Genomic DNA, 26665 nt, shown 5'->3' on the forward strand with positions numbered 1-26665 from the left:
TCGGGAACCAAAGGGGACCTCAGCGGGGGCGGAGTGCGCAGCCTTGGCTGCTGGGAAATGCCCAACTAGCCGCTGTGAGTGCCCACAGCGCGTCGTGGGGGCGTCCGTTCTGCAGCTCGAGTGACTCAGACGGCCTGCCAACCCCACCAGCTCCGGCTTCTCGAACGCTCTTCTGATCGCCCAGCGGGGAGACTTCAGGGACTGCCTCGTCAGGCCAGATTGCAGCCCGCGACCTTCCCGGATCAACCAAGGGCGAGGCCTGTTGCCCAGCAAGGCTGCCGCCTAACTGAGCCTCCCGGGGAACAGCCATGACCAAAGCCCCGCGGGCCCAGGCGCGGGCACCTACCCCTACCCGCTCAGGCCTGTGGGAGCGCAGGGGCAGAGGCCGAGACGCTGGACTTCCAGCCCCACACCTCTGACAACCCGGGCACGTCTGCGGAGCCCGGGGGAACAATCAGCGGGCTCTGCGTCCCGGGAGCTGGGGACACGCCTGCAAGGTGTGTGATCCTTTAAAGATCCTTAGTACTAGTTTTGTAGGGAGCCTTTGTTATAGCTTTGTCAGCCTGCGCGCCTTCAGCAGCTCCCCCTCCCGGGCCCCTCGGTTCCCTCCGGGCTCGCCCCCAGCGGAGAGGGCCTGGCGCAGGGGATCTGCCCAGGATCAACTGCCCTCTTCCAGATCCCCTTCTGCGAGATTCTTTTCCTTTGGTTACAATCTCCCCTCCGTGCCTGGGGCAGATAAACACGGTTCGCCCCGCCTGCAGTATTGGGGCGATGCTGTCCTGGAAGAACGGGCTTTCTGAATGTGACCTCGGGATGCTGCAGCGGCGCAATGCTGCTACTGCTGAATGAGTAGCTCTCCTGCCACCGCAGGGCGACTGCGGTGGGCACAGCAGGGCGCACAGAGGAGGCGGTAATCTGCCCGCCCAGGCTAAGGATTTGAGGGTTCTGACAAAAAAGAGCTGGTTGAGGATGACACAGTTGTGAACTAACCTGGCTCCTACTACCCCACAAGGCAACCAGGTCCCAGTAGTCTTGGGTACCACTGCCCCCACCATACCACCATTGTAAAGTATGGACTCCTGCTTAGCCAAGGTGCAGCTCTAGGCAGGATCTCTGAAGGATGCTCTGACACACAGATGGTGCAGGTATGACTTTACCTGCACACAAGCTTACATGTGCCCTGTCATATATGGCTACACGTTTCCCCATTTCCCCACAGTCTTCCTATTTAACTTGTCTTCATTCCTCCTTTCTAGGGCTTTCTGCCTGCACACAGTCATTTGGAGAAAATCAAGTGAGTGCACTTCTCCCCACAGAGGATTCTGTATGTTATGTAACACACTCACACTGGGATTCCTCAAGTTACCATTTTGCCCCAACTCAGCCAGCACTTGGTTTTCTGGCAGGGGTGTCAGGATGATGCAAATGGAGGTGGAAGCTTCATTCCCTGGGGGCTTTTATTCCCCTCCTTGAAGCCCCAGTTCAAGGCCCAGGAACAAAGGGGAAAGGTAACTGATCTCTCTTTTGGTCTTTCTCTCCCCTCACTTCCACCCCTTCACCTGCAGGCCCTCCTCTTTGATAAATAGAGGAAAGCCCGTGGGATCAGGTACATATGTAAATACTGCTGACCTCGGCCGCCCCTCCTCACCGAAAAGCAGAAAGCCCGTTTCAGGTGCAGGCTGCTCCGTGCCTTTGAGTGTCCACCACTTCTATTCCCCCAGACTGCTTGGGACTCAAGGCCACTCACTTAATATCCGTCTCTTGTTAAAAACATTCAGGACAACTATTAAATAGTTATTGGAAGAGTTAAAGACCTTCTTTCAGGAGTGAAACGTTTTTAAAGCTGTGCTTGGCCTAAGTCTTTAAGGCGTACAAAGTAGAATCAGTAGACTTGCCTGAGCGATTTTGAAATTTGAAAGATTTCTCCCCATGAAATGGTAATTTAAAATAGTTCGTAGATGTTGTTTTGTTCTATGATGGCTTTTTCACCATTGTCACCTAAAGATTCTCAAGACCAAGCTACTAAGACATTTCTTTTCATTTGGTTAGTTTCTGGGTGATACTGTGCTTTCTGATTAGACCTATTTAATTTATTTTTTAACTCTGCAGGAGAGTTTTCAACCTTGGAAATGTAAGTGAAACACAGACTCACCCTCCTTCTGAGACCTTGATAGGGGCAGAAAGGAACAAATCTGGCTAGCCCCCCTCACACCTGGAAGTTTCCCTGTCTAAACCTGGGTACAATGAGGGTGGTGGGTTTTGTCACCTTTTATTTTATTGCTGGCTCAAGGAAAATTCTTTGAAATGAACATCTATTCTATTTCAGTGTGCAATGTTCCAGCCGACTTAATGGGCTTGCCTTATGCGGAGAGGCAGTCCTGCAGGACAGAGCTAATGTGTGGTCTCCCAGGAAGCTCATCAGAACACCTCTTGTCCCTTTTCTTTAAAAGAAAAAAAATTTAAAAAGTTTTTGCTTCCATCTCAATGTCCATTCCATTATTTTGTAGCTACAATAAAGAAACATGGGCAGCAGTGATCATTCTTTTTGTCCTATGTAATCATGTCTAGTGTTAGGACCTTACAAAGCCCCAGACATACCTCAGGTGTATTCTGCACTTTTCATATTTATTCACTGCTCACTGGGTCACACAGATAATTCACACTTGATTCCACCTTCCTCTGGACAACTCTCCCTCAAACAACACCCCTCTATCAACTTATAGGGAAAGGAGATTCACTTAGAGAAAACTTCTTGAATTAAAGACCAGACTCAGTTTCGCCAGGTAACTGATCCTGGCCATACCGGTGACTAGGAAGTCATCACCTAACACTCTACCTAGATATAAACTCTCAGGAAGGAGGCAGGCCGGTGGGGACATTTCCACAGACATTTCTAAAACTGTGGCAACTGAGTACATTTTACAGATACAATTTTGGTATATTCCCATCCAGCTTAAGGCATTTAAAATGCAATTTTGTTCACACGCATGTGCGCGCACACATACACACACGCACGTGTCAACTAGGGTGATATTAACAGTCCGTTTCCACTGGGCAATTCTGTGACAGCAACTACAACTAACAAACTTCTTTTCTGAAGAGTAAAAAAGAAAACAAAATCCTCTCCATCTATTTTAAAAGGTTATTTTATATTGTTTAGCATTCTTTCGAAACAGGAATTGGCTGGACACTTCTCCCTTTTCAAAGAACAGGTAAACTACTCTCCCACCCACCCCCTCCCCAAGACCAAGCCATTTTTTAAAGCAAAAATTTCTGTTTCCAAAGGAAGAAAAATGAACAAATTCCATTAATGAATTACATACATGGAATGTGGCTTGTCTAGGACATTTGTATTTGTAAATAAATGGCTCCCTGTTTATTATGTATGTTTTACTGGAAAAAAAACCCAACTCTAATGCCTCTGAGCATGTTATAGTACAGCAAATATTTCCACTTATGGTTTAAGTTCCACTGTTTCTTGGTACTCACTAGAAAGAAATCGGGTTACATGGAGTCAGTTGTGGGGTTTAAGCGTCCAGGCTGACCTGGGGACGCGGCACCTCTAAAGTTCTCATGTTTGCCAAAGTGCGGGGGGAAGGGGGAATGGCTCCCTAGGAATCTTATGGGGATTAATCTGGGGTTTCGCCTTTGTCCCGGGATCTTTCTAAGGCTCACCACGGCCTCCGTCTGCAGCTTCAGAAGCGAAGCCGGCGTGCGATCTCCTTGGCGGGCGGACTGGGCACAGTCCCTGCCTTGCCCTGCTGCCGGCGCCCGCACACCGCGGTCTCAGGATCTCCCCGTAGGCCTAGGCCTGCAGTCCTCGGGCGGAGACAGGGCCTGGGGGAGCGACCCTCACCGGGCCAGGCACAGGCAGTTTACCCTGGTGCCTGTAGGGTGCTCGAGTTTCCCACACGCGGGAAGCGGAGGCGTGGGCCAAGCGCCGGGGGCTGCCCAAGAACTCCACCGCCCCGTGCGGCGCGCAGGGCCTGGCGGCGCGAAACTTCCACAAAGCCGCCGGCCGCCTCCGGCCTTGCCTCCACTCCGCAGTCCCAGCTGCCTAGACCTCGGTGTCTTCCCAGACAATGAGCCCTGCCAGTGCACTAGGCTGTTCCGCTCTGACTTCTTCTGCCCGCACATGGGGACCCGAGCGAAAGGTTATGGGTTGGAACAAGTCAGCGCATCTCCTTCCACGCGCCGCATCCTTCGGGAAGACAAACAGAGTACGCCCCCCACGTCAATTTCGGGCCCTGGTCTGTGGGCTGGGCCACAGTCCTGGAAGACCCAAGGGGTCACGGGTCCAGATCCGTCTTTACTTTGTCCTCCGCTCCAGGGCTCCAGGGCCCTGGGCAGCAGAGAGGTGGATTTCAGAGAAAGCCCGGGTCAGCCAGGCCTTGAACTCAGCCCCTCTGAACTCCACCGTCAGCAGCGGGGGCGGCAACTCAATTCTCCTGGGAGGAGGCTGCACCCCCAGAACGGAAAATCCGCAAACGTCGCGCAGAGACCCACAGGCATTTCTACCTTTCCTTCCACAAGCCCTGCAGAAAGTTATCGCCAGAACCTCTGGAACCTGAGCCGACTCCAGCCTCCAGCAACTCCCTCAACCTTCCAGGGAAACTTTCAGAAGTTTCCCTTTCCTTCGCTCCTCAATTCCTTGGACTTTCTCCAGCCCCCAGGTTTGCTCATTACTCCGCTGACTGCCCTTTAGTCTCTAGGGCTCCACAGGCCTGAGTGTTTCCAGAATAATAATAATAATAATAATAATAATAATAATAATTGTTATTATGAGGCTGGGGAAGAACAGGATCAGAAGGTAGGAGGGACTGAGGGAGAGAGTGGACATGTTTATGAAAAGGTTTATTTAAACCTGTGTTTCAAAAGGGTTCAGTTGACAATTATCAGTAACCCCGATAGACAACTCCATTTAAAAAAAAAGAATTTACTATTGCTCTTGAAAGCCGTTATTTTTTCCATCGCTTTTTAGGAAGATAGATGAACAAAACATCGCGTTTCAAGCCATTTTGATCTGTAATTGAAAGGCAGGATCGGTTTGTATTCTCCTACGGCTTTTACAGAAGTTGCAGTGATCCAAAGTCGGGTTGCTGTGTCAGAGTGGCATTTTTATTAATGAGAATACAAAAAGCTTGCATATTCTTAGCCCTGCTTGAATTTAGTTGCTAAGCAACGGGTGTATGGTAATTCATCCGCGAAATTTAAATCTTTGAGAAAGGTTCGTGCCTTTTGCTGAATGGTCGCCACGAGGAAAACAACTTGTGGGACCCACAGCAGCTGCCACAGTCTGGCCGCCCGGCCGTGCCGGGCCGAGCAGGGACCCGGCCGCCCCACCGCGACCGCCACCGCCCCACCTCCGCGCCCAGCCCTACCCTCCCTCCCGGAGAGAAGCGAGCTTTGGACGCCCGGCTGCCTCGGGTCCCCCTCCCCCTCCGCCTCTTCTGATCCGGGGTTTTCACCGGAGGCAGGCCTTACACCTGACCCAGTCGCCTGTACCCCTAGGGCTTCGGGGTCCAGACTGCGAATTTCCGCTTCCCCCTCCCCTCACGCGCACCCACATGCACACGGCACGCGCGCGCACACACTAGCGCACACATCGTGCCGCCAAGAGAATGACTGTTGCCCTCTTCCCAGACCCCTCTGAGGTCACTTCCAGAGCCAACTCTTCCTTGAGGAAGACCGGACTCATCAAGAACGCAGCCCACAGCCCGCCAGAAGGCCAGGCGGCCGCCTCTGGCCGGCAGTGACATCATAGGCTCCTGCTCGCCAAGCTCGCGCCCGCATTTTAGGATACAGGAACAAACACGGATGTGAAATCAAGAATGAAAGAGAGAGTAATCTAATTAATAGGCCATGAGCCAGGCTAACAAAATCAAAGAATCTGATTACACAAGTACCCCTCCTGCTATCTCCGCTGCCCCCACCCCCAGCTCCTCCAGCCTGCGCACTGTTTCCTTTCCTAGGCTGCAAAGTTCAGGATGCAAACGCAGAGCCTTCTGCTTTCCTTATTGAAATCAACGTCAAGCCTACCGTGGGGATCTTGCACCCAGGAGGTCACATGGGTGAACTTCAGGCCCTCAGACCAGCAGCCCTGAGGAGCTGAGATGACCAACCGACCTACAGAACTTGGAGAGCCTGAGAGGTTGCCTCACACTTCTCACATGCATCACTCAACAACAACAACAGCAGCAGCAGCAACAACAACGACAACAACACCTGTGCTGATTGCTTATGCTGTTAGTAGCTGGACTAGGACAAAGGGCTTCTCCACTCACAGTCATTTTATAGATCATCTCATTTTTTTTCTTCAGTCTAGCACAATTATTCTTTTTTCACATCACCTTGTTTCTGGGTCACTGATAACCTCAAACTCCCAACTCTTATTACAACTCCCTTTCCCAACGTAGATGTCTGAGCACAGTCAGGTATTAGGTTATCACTGAAACATAGCATCTGCTCTAATCGTTGCAGCCAGCCACGTGCATTTCATGAAAGAAGAAAATTCTTTAATTTCTGTCTTTCTGCCTTAAAAAAACAATCAGGTCCACCTTTTAAATAATTAATTTCGAGTCTGCATCCAGTGCCAATACTTGTTGCATCCATTTTAGAGTTGATTAATTACCCTGGAACTTGGGCAAACTAAACTCCATGTGGAGAGAATGTTTCTTCCTTCAATTTAGTACTGAAAGCTACAAGTTATTAATGGATTTTACTCAATTTACATACAAATTAGTGCAAATATGCCCGTCTCTTAAAGTACATTTTTGTATAAATATATAAAAGTATCATTTTTGATTTAGCTTGAAGAGGTTGATCATTTATTACAAAAATAAACGAATAAATACAACAATATATTGTTGCTTTCAACAGGATAAATACTTTACAAATATATAATTTAAAAAACAAATTTAATTGTTAAAATTATTTAAAATATTACACTTATCGATAAAACTATCAATAGTATATACTGCATTTAATATTAGAACCAATTATTCTCTGAATGTTCAAAACCATTCATACAAAACAGATTATGAGCATGGTCATGAGCAAACACTGGAGGCTACAGGGCAGCAAAGGGAATCGCTAAGATCAATAACGAACAGTTCTCTTCGGAACAAAGAAGTAGTCCTTGGCTAAGTACTAAAAAAAAAAAAAAAAAAAAAAGGCAGAGCAACAATAGCAAAGTGACTATTTTCAATACACCTTGAATGATTTATCGCACAGACTTGCCAGGGGAAGATGGTTGTGGGAGCGACGGAGGCTTGGACAACTGATCAAGAGCCACAGGAGACTGTAAACTGTAAGTGGGCCTAGCTTGGGATTAGCAAGGCTGATGGAACAGAACTTTGTCACTTTCCTTTGGGTTGGAAGGGGAGGGGGGGTTGGATTGAAATGGAGGAAACAAATGGGCACTTTACGAAGCACAAGACACTTGCGCTGCAAAGGAACACAATGACCAAATTCATTAAAAAGATCTGGTGATATATAACAATATTTTCATTATTTACATGTGTAACAACATAAGCCTTAGCACAAAACCTCTCAGTTGTATCTGCCCTCTTTTGTTTTTCAACCATGAATTTCATTTTGTAATTACATTCAAAGGGTTGATTAAAAAAAATGGAGTGCAAGCATTAGCTCACTTTATAAAATGCAAATAATGAAACAAAATGGGTTTGCTTTCCCAGCTTCTCCAATTAAAAGTTACTCTGCTACCCCCAAATCAGGGATTCTTCCAAAGTAATCAGCAAAGTTTGCTTTTTAATAGAAAACAGTGTGAAATCTAATGTTAGCTCTTTTGTTGTCAGCTAAATCAACTAAGTAGATACCTCCTACAATTTTTTCAATAGACCCGTTACTTGTCTGATCAACCACCACCATTCCCATAGGAAAAACAAGATTCCATCTCACGTGCCAGTAGTATCCACCACATAAAAACAACCTGACCAGTCCTCAGCTTTCCAATGAGGACTTCTTTGCTTGCCTCTCTAGGCACCCCCAAAATGGTGAACTTCTCCCCCACCCCCACTCCAGGTTGTAAATTTGCTGGGCATAGGGATTACAGCAGCAAGAGAAATAGGGAACAAGAAGGCAAAGAAAAGTAAATTGTGGTTTCTTGTCTTCATTTTTTTCTTCTCTCTGTTTAATACATGTGGCCTTTTTCAGATTTCACAAATCAAAATGATTGTGATTTTTAGTACGATTTGGTGTTTAAAATAATGCAACCCAATGCATGGCCATCTGGCTGGGTTTGATTTATGAAAGTGACACAGGGCCTGTCTGGGAGAAATAACTGTGCCTTGTTGCTCTCACAGTTTTCCGGGTTTTTTAACCCCTGCATTGATATCACAGGGAGAGGGAGTGAAGATGAGAGAAGGAGGAAAAAAAGTGAGTGACAGCTAAGTGAGATTGGGGGGAATTTGTCTATAAAATCGTTGCTCTACCACTGCTAAATACTTTTAAGTACAATATATAGGGACTCAACTAAGCTGAGCCTTTAGCGTCTTAAGTACTCACAACCTGAGGCATTACACTTTCATTTTCCCACATTGTAAATATTGAAACATTAACTTGATCAGTGTGACCACTCTGCAGGGTTGATGTAAAAGGTGACCTAAAACCCCCAGCACCAGTAAAGAAGATATAGAATCATACTGGGGAGAGACAAAAACACAGAAATATAGAACCTTAAGTCTGAGTTGGTAATTGCACAGATGGTATGCAGTGTGGACCATAATCAGGATTTTAGAACTATATTCTTTTATTACAGGGAGGAAAAAAACCCAAAAAGCTTAATAATTTAAATTTAATTACATATAGTTATTGATGGGAAGTAATTGATATCAAAATATTTTATAAGACTTATAAGCGACTCTTAACAACTATAGTCTTGAGAAAAAGAGAAAAGAGACAGGAACATGTTGGGAGGAGGACAGGAGAAGAAAAAAGAAGCTGAACTTGGGGGGAGGGGCTGTATTAACCATTAATGACCAGTTGGCTCATTTTTACTGGTGATATCGTTCAATCTTTCGATAAGAAACACAGGTATCGCCAAGAAAAGGGTTAATATTTAGGCAATCTCACCTGAAAGCACTAAAGACATCCACTAAAATTAAGGGAGAGAAAAATATTGTGAATTTATGGATTATCGAGGAGTGACTACGTTAAAATACTAGCTGTCTCAGCAATGCCTATGCTTTTCTCTAGATTTCCAAAAGTACCTTAAGTGGAGCAGGCTCTACTTCCTCAACGCTATTACTTAGGGATTTTCATTAGTAAAAAAATATTTCTTAAAGAACTCTTTTCTTCCCACACAGTGTTTACGCATCAGACACAGACTATTTCATTCTAACAAATTTATTTTCTCGATCAGCTCTTACGGAATCACTACTCAAATTAAATTACAATCAAATGATCACATCAAAAGATACCCTTATTACCTAACAACTGTCCATATTTTCATTTCATTTTGATTTGTGCTCGTCTGAAAAAAACACGTAATACAAGATCTGGGGAAAAATAAATTACCGTTTTGCAGCAGTTCATAAGTATTCTGAATAAAATATTAAAAGAAGTCATTTAATGAAAATATAAAGCAAATATTTTTAGATCAACAACGGATCTAACAATTCTATATTGCCGTCTTTTGAAAAGTCTGTTTATTAAAACCTACCAAAAACACTGCTTGGAAATGGCAGTATTATATAATCACATCCACAGCACCCATTCAATCAAAGTTGGCAACGGATTGAGGAGAGAAGTCCAGAGAAGTGCAGCGGCTGGTGCTCAGTCTTTCTAAATTCCTTTATCTGAGTCAGTCCAGAAATAAAAAATAAAAAATATTAATAAAAAAAATATTAGCGGTGGAATCTTTAGGCATCGTCCACCCTGAATGGCAGCCGTCAAAGCCTGGGTACGCGGCCGGGCCTGGCTCGGCGGCCTCGCTGGCTGGGCCCCCGCTCTGCTCCCAGTTCGCCCGCCCGCCCGCGACCCGACTCGGCCGGGGCCTCTCGCCACTCCTCAGCGGACGTTCCCCCTCTCCCTCTGCTCCTTCCCGATGCTTTTATTTCCAAGGTTACTTTGAGGATACTTTTCTTTTGGCTTTGCTATTCAGTCTGTTAGTTTCAGAAGCTGTCAATATAATTATTTTTTTCTTGGAGACTGTTTTTCCCCCCTCCTTCCCATTTCAGAGTTGATTTGTTTCCAAATGACTTTAATATGGCCAAGAAAAACAGGGTCCCAGAGCACGGTGTCGTCCCCTGATGGAACCTGGTGCCTCTGTTTTCTCTCAGGTCGCTCCCAGGAAATAAAGTTTCCGTGGATCTCTTTAGGCAGCTGTTTTGGAGGGAGAAAGTGAAAGGAAAGGGGACTCTCTCTCTCTCCTTTTTTCAAAGAGGAGAAGACGAGGCAGGTGCTGTCCACCGCTGCCGTGTAGGTCATCTCAGGGTGGAAAAACCTCACGAGTGCAGTTTTCGTGCGTCAGGCATCTTCACCCTTCTTTAAAAACAAAAACAAAAACGAAACACCACCACAGTATAAACGAGATCTCATGATCGCCCCCTTTTTCTCTTCCGGTTTTGTTTGTTATATATGTATACAAAACAGTCTGGGTGTTTATTATGCTTTTTATTTTTTGGCCCCTCCTTCCTTGGACTGCAAAAATGCCTCCTTGGTCCGTTTCTCCCGCGTTTTCTCCTCCAAGGGCGGGCATGCCTGTCTCTGGGTGGAGGGGAGGGCGGCGGATGGGCCTGGGCTGGAGCCCGGAGCGGCCCAGGTGCAGGGTCGGCGCGGCGGCGGCGGCGGCGGCGGCGGGGGCGGCGGCGGTGCTGACGGCGGCTGCGGAGGCGGCGGCGGCGGCGGCGGCCCTCTTCGCTCTGCGCCCTGGCTTCACTGAACGCTCGTCTGCAGCCCGTGGTGAGGCGGCGGCGTGTCGGCGCTCACGGTGCCCACCTGCGAGTAGACGTCGTCGGGCGTCTGCTGTTGGATCCCGGGCGGCGTCATGCGCTTCTCCTTTTGGCGCCGATTGCAGAACCAGACCCGCACCACCTCCTTCTCGAGCTGCAGGCTGTCGGCCAGGTTGGTGATCTCCTGCGCGGAGGGCTTGGGGCACTTGAGGAAGTGGCTCTCCAGCGCGCCCTTGACGCTCACCTCGATAGAGGTCCGCTTCTTGCGCTTGCGGCCCTGCGCCGCGATCTTGTCGATGCTTGTGGGGCTGCCGGTGCTTGAGTCCGCCTCCTCCAGCCACTTGTTCAGCAGCGGCTTGAGCTTGCACATGTTCTTGAAGCTCAGCTGCAGGGCCTCGAAGCGGCAGATGGTGGTCTGCGAGAACACGTTGCCGTAGAGTGTGCCCAGCGCCAACCCCACGTCGGCCTGCGTGAAGCCCAGCTTGATGCGCCGCTGCTTGAACTGCTTGGCGAACTGCTCCAGGTCGTCCGACGTCGGCGTGTCCTCGTCCGAGTGCGGGTCGTGGCTGTTGAGTCCAGGCCCCGCGCCGCCGCCGCCGCCGCCGTGGTGCGGGGGTCCCTGCGCGTGGTGCGGGTGCGGCGGGTGAGGGTGCGCGTGGTGGTGGTGGTGGTGATGGTGCTCGGCCAGCTCTGGCGTGTCCCCGCGCACCAGCCCCGGGTGCACCAAGCTCTGGGCTCCACCGCCCGCGCCGCCGCCGCCGCCGCCGGGCCCCGGTGGCGCGCTCAGCATGCCGTTCACCGTGAAGCCTCCGGGCTGCGAGTAGAGCAGACTCTGCGGCGGCGGCTGCTGGCCCCCGGCCATGGACGGGAGGTGCGCGGCGGCGGCGGCGGCTGCGGCTGCGGCTGCGGCAGCGGCGGCCGCCCCCCAGCCCCCAGGGTGGCCCTGGTGTGGGGGCGGCGGCGGGGGTCCGAGGTGCGGCGGCCCGCGGTGGTGCAGCGCTGTGCCCGCGTGCAGGTCGTCGCGCCCGGCGCCGCCCTTCACGTCGGGGCCCTGCGGCGGTGGCGGCGGCGGCTGCGGTGGCTGCTGGGGGCTGCCAGCCATGCCCACGGCGCTGCCCGACCACGGCGAGCTCGCCTCCACGGCGGCGGCGGCGGCAGCGGCGGCGGCGGCGGCGGCGTGGGGCAGGGCTGTGACCCACTGGTGCGCGTGGCTCAGCATATGGCCGCCGTTGCTGGCGGCCATGGCCCCCTGCATGAAGTCGCTCTGGACCATCTTGACAGAGGACGGGTCCCCCCGATAGGCGCCCGAGGTCACGGCGGCGCTGCCCGGCTGCATGCCGCCGCCCCCGCCTCCTGCGCCGCCCCCGCCGCCGCCGCCGCCGCCACCCCCGCCGCCGCCGGCCCCTGCCGCGTCCGAGTGCACAATAGAGCCGGCCGCGAGCAGGCTGTTCCCCGGCAGGTAGGGGTTAGAAGCCGCCGTGGCCATGCCGCTCCGCTCCCGCCACCCCACCGCCGCCACCACCGCCGCCGCCGCAGCAGCAGCCGCGGCCGCCGCCGCCGCCGCCGCCGCCGCGCCCCCCGCCTCCCGCCTCCTCCCCCCCTCCTTCCCCGCCCCCGCCCCGGGCCCCCGCCGGCCCCGCCGCCTTCGCCGCCTCCTCCTCCGCCGCCGCCTCCGCCCCCGCCGCCGCCGCCGCCGCCGCGGCCCCCGGCTGCAGCTGCAAGGCCGCTCGGCAGGGCGCGGGGGTCGCCGGCCGGCCTTGGTCACCAGCAGCAGCAGCAGCCGCAGGAGCAGCGCTCTGGGGAGGGGGGCTCGCTTCTCGGGGTGCGCTCCGTGGCCACCCCCTTCAGGGGGGGTCGTGGCCGCCCCCCAGCCCCGGCGCGCTGGGCTCGCTCCAGCGGGGCTCGCCGGGCGGGGCGGGGACCTGCACTCGGGGCGCTCTCCCGGGACGCGCGGGCTCCCGCTCCTCCTCCTGTCCTCGGGCGAGCCTGGACTCTGCCTGGTCGCGGGCCTCCGTCCACCTGCTAAGTGAAGGTTTCACGGGAGATAACAAAGAAAGAAGCTGCTCCTTTCTTCCTTAGCCAAATTACGGATGACCAGCAACCGGCCCGCTCCTTCTCTTGTCCGCTCTCTCCTCTCCTCTCCTCTCCTCCTCAGGAACACATTTCACTCGTTTTCCCTTAGAGTAGTAAAACTTTTTCGTCCTTGAAGGCGTGGTGCTGCTGGCTGCTCGCGAGTGCGGAGAGGGGAGGCTGGCTCCTGCTCTCCCCCTCTGGTCCTCTCGTTTCAAGTTTTGTTCTGTCCTAGGAAAACTTCTTGCGATGGTGCATTTCTCTGAAGTTGCTATTGCCGGAGCTCTTGGTTGCCTCTGAAACAAGAGTCCTTTTTCATTCTCCTCGCAACAGTCACAGTCTGATGCGACATCTTTCCTTTTGGGCAGAAATTAGGAAACAAATATAACAAGGAAAAAATTGAACAGGAAAAAAAATGATGTCGAATCGCTCTGTTACCTTGTTGCTGACGGTTGGGGTTGGTGTTTTATTTTTTTCCCAGCAGTTGTCTGGAGAAGGAGGAGGAAGAAGAGTGCATTGGTGGAGGTGGAGGTGTGTGTGTGCATATAGGGGATCGATCCTTGATACACAACAACTCCAGTGGGCACGCTGCACGGCTCGTAGAGTGCACCGACGGCGGGCGCTGGCGCTGGCCGTGCTGGAGCAGAGTTGCAGCAGGAGCTCGCTCTGCGCCCTCGTTCGCGCTCTCTTTCCCTCTCTCACTTTTCCTCTCCCTCCCTCTCTCTCTCTCTCCCTCTCTCGGGCGCCCGCTCTCGCTCCGATCTGACAGTTCGCTCTCTGTCCCTCCCTCTCAGAGCGGGGACTGTCGAATGTTTACCCTCCGCCGCGAGCGCGCACCCACCACCACACTTTCCCAAATACAAGGAAGTCGAGCACCAGGGCCCCCGCTGATTGGCTACCCGCTGGGTGATTGGCAGGCTCGGAATGACTGGCTCAGGACGCGAGGCCCCCCTTCCGGCCGTTCCGATTGGTTGCTTTTTAATTTAGGCAGAGCGTCGTAGAAGCTGGAAATCTGTCGTCCCCCAGCCTCCCTCCCCCTCACCACTTTCCCCTCCCCGCCCCTCCCCCGCCGCCCCCTCCGCCACATCTTAACTCTTAGTGTCCGGCCCAGACGTTGGCGTTCCCTCGGCGGCTCTGAGCGTTCGCAATAGGTCTGGGCGGGGGGAAGAAAGGGGAGATAAAAGGGAGGGAGGGACGAGAGCGGGGAAGAGAATCAGAAGGAAAACGAAGGGGGAAACATGAAAAATAGCAACCTGCCCACCCCACTTAGTACGCGTCGGGTTGCTCACCCCCTTACCCCCGCCCCGCCAGAGATTTGTAAAGCGCGCGGCACGGATGTACCATTCAAGCTAATACCTATAGACAGATGTGTCCCCAGTGGTTTCAAAGTTTCCTCTTCCCTTCACCAGCCGGCCCCCTTCTCTGATCGGCGGGGGTGGGAAGCGGGGGCTCGCATCGCCAAGAGCTCTGGTCGTGGCCACGCTCCTTGGAAATCCGCCACCGCAACTTTCCGCAGCCGCTGCGCGCCGGCGGCAGCCCCCTTTGTTTAAGTTCTCGGATGCCATCATCTGGGAAACCTGCAGCCCAGGACCAGCGCGGTGCCCGCGCGTGCGAGACGGACCGCTCGCTGCCGCCGCTCCCTGGCTCCTCCACCCCCTCTCTCCCTCCTTCGCTCTCCCTCCCTTCCTCCCTCCTCCCTCCTCTGGGATTCGTGCAAGTAGCGTGCGTGCCCTTGTGAGTTTGGAGGGTGCCGGTCAGCGGAGCCGTGCGATGTATTTGAAAAGCAATCAGTCCGACCTTCCCCCATAGATTCATCGTAAGTGTATTCGACCCCAATGGCTTTAGGAATTCCCGTGGCAGCAGGAGCCGGGCGAAAGAACCGGGATCGGCTAGCCGCGCCCTTCTCTGCTCCACCGCTTCCTCGTGTGTGTGTGTGTGTGTGTGTGTGTGTGTGTGTTATTAGCGGTGGGGGGGTTTGCTCGCTCTCTATTCTTAGGCATGGTGGTGCTTTTTTTTCTTTCCTTTCTGTCTCAGATGGATTTGCGTGGTGGATGGGGCTGGCGGCGACAAATGCTTTCTCAGCTCTAACCCAGCTGAAAGAGTTAAGGGGGATGGGAGGGGGAGTGCACCCGGTAGGCGAGAGAAGCGGGGGTGGGGTGGGGTGGGGTGGGGTGGGGTGGGGGGACGCGGCCAAGCGGAAACGCTGCACAGAGGAACCTCAGCGAACCAAGAAAAAAGAGAAAGTGGCAACGAAAACAAGGGCAAATTGAGCCCTCCTCGGGGATTTCCAATGAACTAACCCAACTCGGACATTCAATAAATACATGGCTCTTAATGAGCGTGCGTGTGCGTGCACCCCGCACCCCTAGCTGCGGGTGCGCCCGCCTTGCGCCCGCCGCCCCCAGCCAGAGCCTGCATCTGGCAGTCCCGAGCCCGAGCGGCAGCCCAGGACGCAGCCGAGGAGCGGCCGCCGGTGCGCTCCGATTAAAATGTGAACGGGCCTGCCCTTCTCTCCCGCTGTATCGTGCCTCTGCCGAGCGCAGTTAAGTGAACTCAGTGAAAGCAGGAGTTCTCCTGCCCAGCCGCAGCCAGGCAGCCCCCGCGTGATCTCAAGATTAATACTAGACGCGTAGAATTTATGTAGGCTCTTGTCCAGCTCCTGCTTGCCGGGTGAGATACCATCGTAGGTAGGTTTTAGCAAAGCCATTATTGCCAACGTATAGATACCAAAGGCGGTGGTAACCAAACCCCAAAAGAACGGATTTTTTTTTCCTCTGCGGCCCCCAAAGGTTGCTTTTTATATTTACGTATGCGTATATGTCTATATAAAAGATGGAACACAGATTTCATTGAATAAATCTGAGATCTCCAGGTGCAGACGTTTGAATAGTCGGTGCCAGCACCCCGTGTTTTCCTTTCCTGCCGATTTTGCTTGGATCCGGCTCAAAAACCGAGAGAGTCTCGTGGTTTTGTTTACACTGAATGGGGAGGATAGGAACAGAGCCATGGGGCCGCCTTTCATTAATATACAGTGAGGATTTTGTCTAAATTACTGCTATGAATTTCACAGTACACGCTTTCAAAAGCAGTCTCAGGTGGCCTGATGAAACGTGATAGCGCCTCTGCAAACAGATCCACTTTCTTTCTTTTCAAGAGGGTGTGTGTGCGCGTATGGGAAGCCCCCCAAAACGTTGTGCTCCTCGATAACAGAAATACACTTCTGTTCCGAGGTCTGTCCCCTTCTTCCTACCCCCCTTTCCTCGTACTTAATTCTCGAATCGCTCCCCGGCCTCTCTCCCCCCTCCACGCTGCCCCACCCCATCCGCCCCCTCCCTTTGCGAGTGTGATTGTTTTGTCTGGAAAAAAAAAAATCCAAAGTATATAACAAGGGGAGAACAGTTAGTGCTGATTTTCATTTGCATACATTTTCATATATTTTGGTGAAAATAATAGACTAGTGGAGAGCTGGGCTTCGAGGCGTCAGTGTGAAGGGAAGGCTAAGGACGCATCGGTGCTGGAGAGTTGAGAATATGCCTTCCCCTCCACCCTCAACCCAGTCACCTTATTTGAAAAAAAATTAAAAAACACCTTTTATTTAAAAACCTAACCCTGGAAGTTTGCTCGGTAAGTGTTTTTTCATTTTCTTTCCCTGCTTTCCTCTTCTTTTTCCCCTCCTTTTTGGCTTATTTATTTATGTTCTTGTAGGTTTGGGAGCTTATTTTCATTGCTTGGGACAAGAGAGGGTTCACAGAGCAACTGTCTGAAGGAAGGAAGGAAGGGAAGATGTGTTGGGGGGGAGTTGAAAAAATCCAACCCTGCTAAAATATTACATAAAAAGATGGACTCAGTCCAAAGCCCCACACAGCAAAAGCCACTTTACTTTGGAGGGGTGGGGGGAAAATGCTATTCATTGTAATTGTTGATCGTGAAGGTGGGGTGGGAGGAGGGAGAAGAAGCCCTGGAAAAGAAGTGATTATTAAGCATGCTGTATATAAATATTTCTTGATTGGGATTTTTTATTTTTGCCAGAGAATCAGGACTAGAGGGGAAGAAACCCTATTTCTGTAGCCAGTGGTGATGTCCTGAATTGTGTGTGCCTGCCTGGATTGGGGTGGGGGGACGCATGCTGGGAGCAGGAGGATGGAGTGAGGAGGGGGACTTGGCAAAGTGAAGGCGGAGAGCTGGAGGAGGAGGAAGCGAGGCAGGAAGTCAGGGCACCCCTGGTTAATGCTGTGTCTGGGGAGCAGGCGGGGAGCTGCAGCCTCCCAGCTCGGTAGTGAAAGCCCATCAGAAAGAGGGTGATCAATCAAAACTAACCAGGACATCCCTACACTTCATTCCCAAAGGAGGCTGGAGCTTTAGCATCGCAGACTCGATTTCACTTTGTTTTCTATTTTTGACAGCCTCACTTGTCCCCTCCTTGCCACTGTTCCTGGGTTTTGTAAAAATTGAGGGTGCAGTTATTGCTAGGTGCAGTTAATTAGATAAACATGGCCGGAGGACCTAGCTAGGCCAAGTCCAGGCCCATTTGAGTGCCTTACCATAGTGAAATAGGCCGGAGAAAATTTTAAAAGCTTCTTGGTTTTGTTCTTTTAAGGGAAGCTGCGTCTGTGATGATGAGGGGGGAGAATCCAATGGCTGGAATTTTATTGCACTTTTTTACACAGAACACCTTGCAATTTAGAATTGGTAATTTATTTGGAAACAGTTGATGCCAAATCAATGAAACGGTTTGTAACGAGGGAGGAAGAGGTTTCAGTTGGGGAGGGGGCTCAGGATCGCCAGTTTTCCACTCCTTGTTTACGTGCTTGGCAGCGTTGCTTTTGACTGGGGTTAACTCTGTGTGCTCCATTGGACCAGATGCCATATAGAGCTGCTCCCTGAAGATCATTTGTTTCCTTGATGGGGAACATTTCTGAGCAGAGCATATTGGTTGCCATAGAGAAAGAAATAAAAGGAAGAACACTAGTCACATTAAGCTATATGTTTGTGCACTGGGCTTTAGATAAAAGGACCTTGGTTCAGCCAAAGAGAAGAAGCCAAACTAGAGATTTCTAGTGCCACTAAAACTAGCTTTATTTTGTTTTGGACTTTTACAGTTGAAACATATAAGCTAATTTTATTGGCTGTTGTTAATTTTATATGACACGGTTTACTGAACAAAATAAACTTTGCTCAGGAGTAGCACTATGGACTTGTCAGCAGGGGGCGCACTGACTCGTCTTAGCGAGCGCTGAGTAAAATGTAGCTGTTTCAAAAGCAAATCTGCTCTTCCAAACTTGCCAAAGGAACAAATACCGCTACCTTTCTATGCATATTCACAATGAGGAGTGAATTCATTGCATAACACAGGGTTTTAAAATATGAAGACAATGACTTCCCCATCCCCCACCCGCCCATGTCTGTGAAATGGCCCAGAAAGAAATATAGTTCAAAAACTATTCCTCCATTTCAGTGAAGTGTATTCTGGGCTGGAAAACAGAAATGAGATGTGAAAGCAAGAATAGTTTTTGAAAATTATTACTAAGGGGATTTAATAGGCTACTTAAGAAGCTACCTTTCAGGGTTTTTTGTTGTTGTTGTTTTAACAGTCAAGAAAATGAAATGCATCCTAGGGTATGATCTGTTTAAATAATGAAAGTTCTTCAACCTGATACATGCTTTGACTTCTAAATGCATCTCTGGGTCCTAGAGATTTAGTCCGCTGGCCCAGGATCACTTTTACTCCATTTAATATTTAGTGGCTACTTTCATTCTTGTTACCACTTATGGTTTTAGAAAGATTTTGGATTTATCCTTGAAAGGCTTGGCAGAGAAAAGAAAATACAAAATAGCCACGGGTTAGAGATAACTGTGGGCTTGAAACTTTTTAGTGCATTACTTAACCCAGTTGAAGAAAAGTTTCAATAGAGCCACAAGGTTTCTGCCTCAAAGATATTTACATACTGCCAATGAAGACTAAACTTTATTGTGGTAAAGGACGAAAAAGATATGTGGAAAACTTCCTAAAGCAGTGAAGGGTAGATCCTGACTGGTTCAGAATTAGTCAGTTTGTCATTAAGAATTTTCCCAAGGAGATTCAGAGAGCGTGACTAGGAAAGGGAAGCCCGGAGTGACTGGAAGTGAGAAGCTGGCTTCCACGGTTCAGTAGCCGAACACACCTGTGAATGTGTCACAGAGCCTGTTAGTAAGGGCCACATTACGTGATCGCTCTCATGTTCCTATGCAAGAGAGGAAAAGACACCTTATTCTTTCTAACCCAGCTCCAAGTCAACCAGGTTCCAATGAGGAGAAGTTTTTCTTTGACACTAACTTTAGTAAGTCAGAGTTTGGATTTAAGTGGTGTGTTTTCTAGGAGGGTCAAGAGATTCTGGGAACAGTGTAAGCAAAAGGGGCACACTCAAACACATTTTAATCTGTGATTTTCACCCCAAGCTCTCACATTTAGAGTCAGGAAAGGTACTCTCAGGTTCGCGCTAATAAAACAGGGAGAATTGAGAAAATTGTAACTTGAGCCCAAACATTGCTTTCTCTTTGGCTTTTGGGACATTTCAGACAAAAGACTTCTGGGGCAGATCCACATGAAGTGGGCAAATGTCTTAAAGCTCTAGCTTACTTTGCATGCCCAGGGCTGCTGAATGCATTTAAAAATTATTAAGGAGACAGGAAACTTTTCAAATCAGCCTGACATTCTGCAAAAAACATTGGTGAGGCAATCATTATATATATTTAGAGCATAATTTTTGTGTGCCACTTTTCATAAGATCTGTGATTGTTACTGTCTTGCTGCTACTTACTTTTCTTTTTTTGAAAATGTAATTAAACAATAAACAGAAAAGATAAAATGCTTGCCCCTCATGATATCTATAGTCCTAGGTTCCTTAATGTAAAAGAAACAGAAAATAAGAAATCTGGGTAGAGCAACAAGTTAATTTGACAAGAACTGACATATTATAGAGATGGCTTTAGCATTTTATAATGATTTGGGGGTGGAAGCGATCAAGCTGGGTATGAATTAAGATTCAAAGTGCTGGGCAAAGCTACAGACTTTTAATTGTTGGGGATGGCGAAATTGCTTTTGCCAAATGAGAGAATGAAGAACATTACTTGGGTCAAAAGTACAAAACACAAAGTGGGTATTTACTCATTTGTTTCCATTTGAGAATGATAAGGTGCTCTGGTATCGCTGCAGTTCAGAAGCACATTTGCCATTAGCATTTACAAATTAAAATGTTAAGCATACTCTCGACCCATACTCTGTGTTATATACAAAGGGGACAGCTCTTCCACGGTAGCTTTTGGGTGGAAAAAAGTATTTGTCGTCTTGGCAGTGGATGAGTTGTTTCTTGGTCTTCCTAAGTTTTTTGAAGTGTTTCTTCCCCTAATTCTTTGTATCATTTTGATAACTGATTTGTCTGATCTGCAGGAAAGGAGCAAGTACATAGGTTTTTAGATGGTTTCAAAGAGTAATACATTCAAAGACATTATGATTTCTCACCCGAAAGCAAGAAGCTTTCTTTCTGATACTTATAGGACAGCTTTAAACTACAGGGCATTTCAGATTATGGGAAATAAACTAAGAAAGCACAGTAAGTTGGTAATCCAGTGAATGCTTTTAAAACAATCCATTTCCAACAGTTTGCCCATTCGAGCTGCATGCAGGCGTGCACCTGACAAGTCTGGTAATGAAAGCTACCAATTGCCAGGGAAGCTGGAGCTGACACAGTGTGATGGACTGTTCCTGCCTGCCCCCTCACCACCCTCCCTGCCTCCCCACTGAGTGCAATGCTCTTCTTCAAATTTAAATTCATAGGGCTAGGTAACATAGAGCCAGGCTGATTGACCAGAGATGATGATGATGATGATGATGATGATGACGATGATGATTCATTAACAAAATTTGGTCATTTCTTAGCTAGAAAAATATTCCAAGGTCAGCTTGGTGGGTTTTGTGTGTATTTGTATGTGTGTAAAAACAACGCCCAGAAATATTAATTCAGCTTTATCAGAAAAATGGTTTGATTCTTTGAGGTTGTGGTGGTCCTAACAGAACTGAACAAACAGCTCTCTCAGTCTTGAGGACACTCCTTACGCCAAACATTCCTCATACATTATTATACAGCATCGCCTTTCTGGGTCGGAACAGGGTAGTCTGGAGGTGGAAAAGAGATTCATGTGGCATACATCCCAGCAAACAATTCTTGCAGTTTGGCGCCTCTGTTTTTATTATTATTATTATTAGATTTTTTTTGACATTTGAACTTAGCTATTGTCTGAGAAGCTGGGTGCAGATGCAGCACGTCAGGCTGACGGCTGCTCTTTTCGGCATTCCCCTCAAACTGTGCTTCTGTGGTCTCTTCTCTCCAGTGAATGCTGAAACACCCAGTTCACTATATCGCTCCTTCCCCCCCGGCCCCCCCACCCCGGGCCCTGAGACACCCCAGTGCCTGCCCTGGATGGCCAGCCTCAGGGGTGTTTTCAAGAAAGTGTGTTTATTGTTGTTCACTTTCAAAATACGGTGCCGAATGTATTCGTTGATATTTGATACTACAAATACCATGGTTTGCAGTGATACACTTTCAGCACAAACATATCTGGTCAGACACTTTAATGGTGGAGCTAAGTGATCTTGCTCACTGTAGCTTCAGGCAGCTTGGAGTTTGTTAGTCTCAAGTTAAAAGTTACTTGTCTGATGTTGCTTTGAACGCTCACCTCTCTCCCCAAAATTTCGGTTAGGAGCCTGGCTACTCCATGAAGCCCAAGGGAAGGAGCTCAGGCTTACAGTGCCATTTAATACACGTCAAATGTTAATTTAGTATTAAATCAGGGTGCAAAGAGCCTCTAGAAGTCCAGGCATATATTGTTCAAATGGCTGCGTTCCCTTCATTTTTAATTCACATCACAAAAACAAACAAGTAAAACTTCACTTGGAAAAACACTAACTGTTAAAGTATCCTAAATTCGAAAATACTATGATTGTATTGGAGGGGTCTGGCAAGCAATTCCTTTTCTGGGTTAGAAAGCAAGATGAGAACTTTTCCCAGAAAGGTTTGCTTTGGAGTCTCCAGCGTTGAGGTCCCCATTCCACAGCGGCGGGGTCCTCCTCTCCGCTCCCCCCCCCGCCATTCCTGTGACTTGTGGGCACGAGAAGCGACTTCTCCCGAATCTCCGGCGATTTTGGGGGTCCCAGGGCTAAGCTCGGCTTCCTTAGATCGCATTCTAACGGCGTTTTATTTTATTTAGGGCACAGTTTGCATAATAAAATTAAAAGGATCCCATTACTCCCCTTTTCTCTCTGAGCACTGCCCAGCAAGGTCTTTCAGACTGTTATTTGAACATCTAGAGAGGCCTTCAGAAGTCGAATTAGCATTGCTTTTCTATGGGAAAGAAAAAGGGAAAGAGGTAAATAGGGCAAAGTGAGAAGCGGGTAAGGTACAAGGAGTGAGGTGGATTAAAAAATGCAGGGAGGTGAAGGAGACTGGGGACAGAAGAGGACAAGAGAGGAGATGGGGCAGCAGGGAGGCGAAGAGATAAACGCTGAGTCACCCTAACAGGTCATTGGGTACACAGGAGCGAGATGCCGCAGCCCAGGAAAATCCGGGTGCAAATCGCACCCCATCTTCTGGGCCTCCTTCCCGCCAAGCCGTAGGAGCGCCGGCTTGGAGCTCGGCGCCGCCCGCTTGCCTTTGTCACTGATTCGGTGCGCGGCCGCGGGCTCCTGCGGCGGGCTTTGTTCCGGCGGAGCAGGGCAGGACCCCTCGCACCGCCGCGTCCCCGCCCTCCTCGAGCTGGGGACGGTGGGGGTGGGGACTGCACTACAGGGACCGGGAACAGAGGAGCAACGGCGGGCGCCTCTGAGCCTGGGATTTCGTTCCTTGGCTCCTGTTCGTAATTGAGCTGTTCTTCCTTCGGGGAGGGGGCCGGGGCTGCGCGGGAGGAGGAAGAGCTGGAAGGGGGGTACCCGCTCTCAGCCCGCAGCAAGGGCGAGGCGCAGCTCTCCGTGCCGGCGTCCCGGGATTTGTATTGCATGCATGTACGCATGCAGGGATGGATGGATGCATGTATGGACGAGGAAAACCGATGAATTGGGTCCCATGTTCTAGGTTTCCGGTCGAGCTTTTGGCAGCTGCAGGGCGCCTCAGGTCGGTGCCTGGTTAACCCCTAAGATCTGCTCTCGAGGTGTTTGGGGGCCGCGGGTGGGCGCTGTGGACGCGCCCCGGGTCGAGGGCTGCCCACCGGCCGCGCGCAGATCCCACCGTGGAGGCCCGCGGCGGGGGACAAAGGCGGACACCCCGAGCAAGCAAAGGGCGGGCGCACACAGGCACTCACGCACCCGCGCGCTCTCTCGCCCGGGCCCCTCCCGGTGAGCCCCCGCGCCTGGGAGTCAGGGCTCTGCGCTTGAAAAGTTCGCTTCATGTAGACGCTGCTCCCTCCTCTCGCCACTGCATTTAGCAAGCGGTGTGTGAACGTGTATCACCCTCTCCCCAGCCACCCCCAAAGGTGTGGGCAGATTGCAAGAGTTACTGCTCTGTTATTGTTTGTCAAATAGGGTCCTTCTCTTGGGAGAGGGTCGAGGGGCATGTGGCGGATCCCGGGCCAGGATTACATTAATCAAAGCATTATTTCCCCAGAGAAGCGGAGCACAAATGAGAGTAAATCCTAATAAAATTGGATCGCGGAGAAATGGAACGCTTTAAGTAATCTGTGCTGCCTGATAAAAATCTCACATTTACAAGATGTGGGTCTTAAAAAAAATTCGCACACCTCTGGCCTCGGCTTGGCTGGTGGGTCCAGGTCAGGGTGGGGGACAGACACTACACGAAGCACAGTTGAACTTCTGAAGTGAGAAAGGAAGCTGGACACCCATTCGGAGTTTCACAGGCTCAGGTCTGCTCAGGAGGCATCTTCGGCCCTGGGAACCCCTCGGGAGTATTTGCGGACCCCGTGGGTCCGACGGAGTCCCCATCAGTGCCCTGAGAGGTCTGGAACTCTGTTCCTCTGGGAACGTGGCCCCCACTTTCCCCTTCGAACTCTGCTGCGAACGGGCAACTCCCATGGGTGGGGGCGCAAAGCCCCACTGAGTGGGAAGGCGGACGCGGCCTACCGGCTGGGCAGGGACCAGACACCCCAACGCTGCGCCCGCAGCAGATTCGCGAGTACCCCCCAACCCCGCCCGGGTCTCCACCCTAGGGCCCGCCAGGTCCGCGGGGCCGTTTCCTAGGCAACCTGGGGTTCCTTCGGCCAGGGGAAGGGTGTGCGTTTGGGATGATTGCCGGGGAAGCCGAGGGCGCTGCTCGCCAGCGAGACTTCTGGTACATTCGGCCATCCCAGCAGGGAAACAAGGCTCTCGATCCATCCACCTTCGTCCCTCAAGTGGTAGGAAACTTTCCGACGCCTCCCGCGGCTCTGCCAGGAGAGAAGAGACAAGCTCCCCCTCCCAACCCCTTAGTAATGACTGAGTCTAGCGAAGCCAGCCAGCCGGGAGGCAAACTCCCCCTGCCGCCCCGAGGCCTCCTCCAGCCGCTGAGACTGGAAAGCGGACTTGCGACGCCACGCCGGCCGTCGTTGGTGACAAGTGTGACAACACCGTCCCGGTCCTACGGGTGAGCACCAGCCTGAGGGCCCCGCCGACCCTCCAGAGAGGCGCGAAGGGAACCTGCTCCCGTCCGGGTCCTCCCTCCGACCCTTCCTCGGTGGGCGAAGGCGGGGCGGCGGAGAACCCGCGGGGCGCGAGCGCGCCGGCGCCCCCTGCAGGCCGGCACTTGGAGGGCCCGCCGGGGCGCTACCGCCGCGCCGAGGTCCTCGCGCTGGCTGCGTCCGAGGCCACCGGCGCGCACACGCACAGCTGCCCGCCTGCTCCGTGCCTTTTCCAAACGCGAGTTCCATACGCGGCGGGGAGCGGCAGGGTGGGAGGGGAAGAAGGGAGAGAGGGCCACAGAGGGAGGCGCGGAGCGGGGTGGGCAGCCGGCGTCACCCCCTCCCCACCCCTTCGCTCCCCTTCTCCAGTCCGCGCTGGGCAGTCCCCGCATGTGCCAGCGGCCGCGCGCCTCGTTCCGGGCCCGCGCGCTCCGGAGCCCCGAAGGCCGCGCTGCCTCCCCACAGGGGCAGCGACCAGCGCTGGGTACCAGGCTGGCCTGGGCCGGGCTGGGTCGCCTCACCTCCGGTGAGCGCGCCCCAGAGGAGCCGTTTCCCTCGCAGTCTAGAGGGTAGAGCGGCGGGGAACAGTGTGCGTGTGTGCGCGTGCGAGGACCGGGTGTACGTGTGAGTGCGGTGCGCGCGCAGGGCAGGGCAGGGCAGGACAGGAGGCGCTACAGGATGCTCTGGTGGAACCATATCCTTTTCAGCCTTGAGATCTAAATCTGCAACCTTAGAGCTGATTATTCTACCCCAGCCCCCCTCCTCGGTTCTCTACACAGGCATCTCCCTCTTTCGCCTGAGTCTTCCCAGTCTGATTCCCAAAGAGATCCCCCTTGTGGTCCGGGGATTTTCATGGACACCCTGACCCACGTGAGCCAGGCTGAAAGGGACAGTGTTAGCCGAGGGCATGTCCATCATCCAGCCTGCTCGTTAGGCTGGATTTCACGCACCAGGAAGCCGCGTTTGGGGACTTGGGTATCTGCTTTCTCTCTGTCTTGGCCTTAAAAATTGCTGCGCAGAGGCTGTTTTTAGTTTTGGAGGGATAGGAGGGAGGTAGGAACCAATTGCAAATCACTTTTGGGGCTTCTCTTTATTTACCTGACCAGTTGTAGCCCTCCTAGGCACCTTTCCAACTTACTGGCTTCTTTCCAGTGATGGGAAATTTGGGGGGAGGGGGTTCGAGTAAAGTCACTCATACCTTTTCAATTCTGAAATAATGACTCCCCTTTCCCAGTCTGTGATTTCCATAATTTCATACAAAACAAGGGCTGTCAAGGATCTCTTTATAAGAGAAAAGGCAACTAGCAGAAGAAAACTTGGGCCAAATTAAATTCCTCCTTCTTAAAACATTAACCAGGGCCTCCCTCCCTCCCTGGTCCCACCAAGTTTGTTCTACTCTCAAGGGGAAACAGGACAGAAAAATTCAGAAAAAGGTTAAACATTCCTCTCCTTCACTGAGACCATGAACCCAGTTGCCAAAATGTATTTTTGATAACCTGAGATTCAGAGGGATTCTAAGAAGAAAAGGAGGACACGCTTTTAGTTGTCCCCTTGTTACCCTACTGTTTGCATCTAATGATTTTCACGAATTTGGAAATACCTGTGATATATATTTTTTCTGTCTTGGATTTATTAATATTGGATGGTTTTACGGTTAGCCATAATTCTTTATAGGACCTGTTGTCCTAGAGAAAGATTCTAAGTAACATTTAGACACACTCACTAGCTTCTGCCAAAGGCCCTCCCCAGCTAGTGTCTTGACACAATTTCAATCACTGTTTTTCAAAAGATAATTTATAGGCAGGTAAATTTTAACAAAGAATGTTAATGGTAAAATGTGAGTGTTTAACTCGATGAGCTTTTGTTTTTAGAATCAAGGTTTAGCTTTTCTTTGAATTATTTATCAAGCTGTTTGCCCATAGGCCTTCCTAAAAGAAGGGAAAGGTGAAGAGGAAGGGATCACTTTTATTTATTTAAAGCATATGTTGACATAAAATTTAAAAACTAGCCTTTCGGAAAACAGCGAATTACTAAACCAGGTCTGT

General features: G+C 50.9%; 2 protein-coding genes across 10 annotated transcripts in view; one reads left to right on the forward strand and one right to left on the reverse strand.

Annotated features, from left to right (window-relative positions):
• Positions 1-9350: 9350 nt before the first annotated feature.
• Positions 9351-14025, reverse strand: POU3F3 (POU class 3 homeobox 3). Its single transcript, XM_009443033.5, has one exon. It carries the CDS (start codon positions 12397-12399, stop codon positions 10897-10899), a length of 1503 nt encoding a protein of 500 aa, XP_009441308.4. The 5' UTR covers positions 12400-14025; the 3' UTR covers positions 9351-10896.
• Positions 14026-14709: 684 nt separating this feature from the next.
• The window catches only part of LOC100613000 (uncharacterized), a 46420-nt gene continuing 34464 nt past the window's right edge, over positions 14710-26665 (forward strand). The window contains exon 1 of one of the 9 annotated variants that reach the window (XR_010149051.1): positions 14710-14799. Coding sequence is in view for 1 of the 9 variants with exons in the window: in XM_063788928.1 (XP_063644998.1) it covers positions 24249-24586 (338 nt within the window). In the remaining 8 variants the exon portion in view is untranslated. Of the gene's footprint in view, positions 14800-16342; positions 16608-22940; positions 24587-26665 lie in introns of those variants that run through there. The other 8 variants (XR_010149047.1, XR_010149050.1, XR_010149045.1 and 5 more) reach the window with 8 other exon arrangements.

Source organism: Pan troglodytes, chromosome 12, assembly GCF_028858775.2.
Source record: "Pan troglodytes isolate AG18354 chromosome 12, NHGRI_mPanTro3-v2.0_pri, whole genome shotgun sequence".
Classification (NCBI taxonomy): domain Eukaryota; kingdom Metazoa; phylum Chordata; class Mammalia; order Primates; family Hominidae; genus Pan; species Pan troglodytes.

Coding starts and splice junctions, on each gene's coding strand:
- POU3F3 (XM_009443033.5), bottom strand. CDS start 12,399: ATGGCCACGGCGGCTTCTAACCCCTACCTGCCGGGGAACAGCCTGCTC.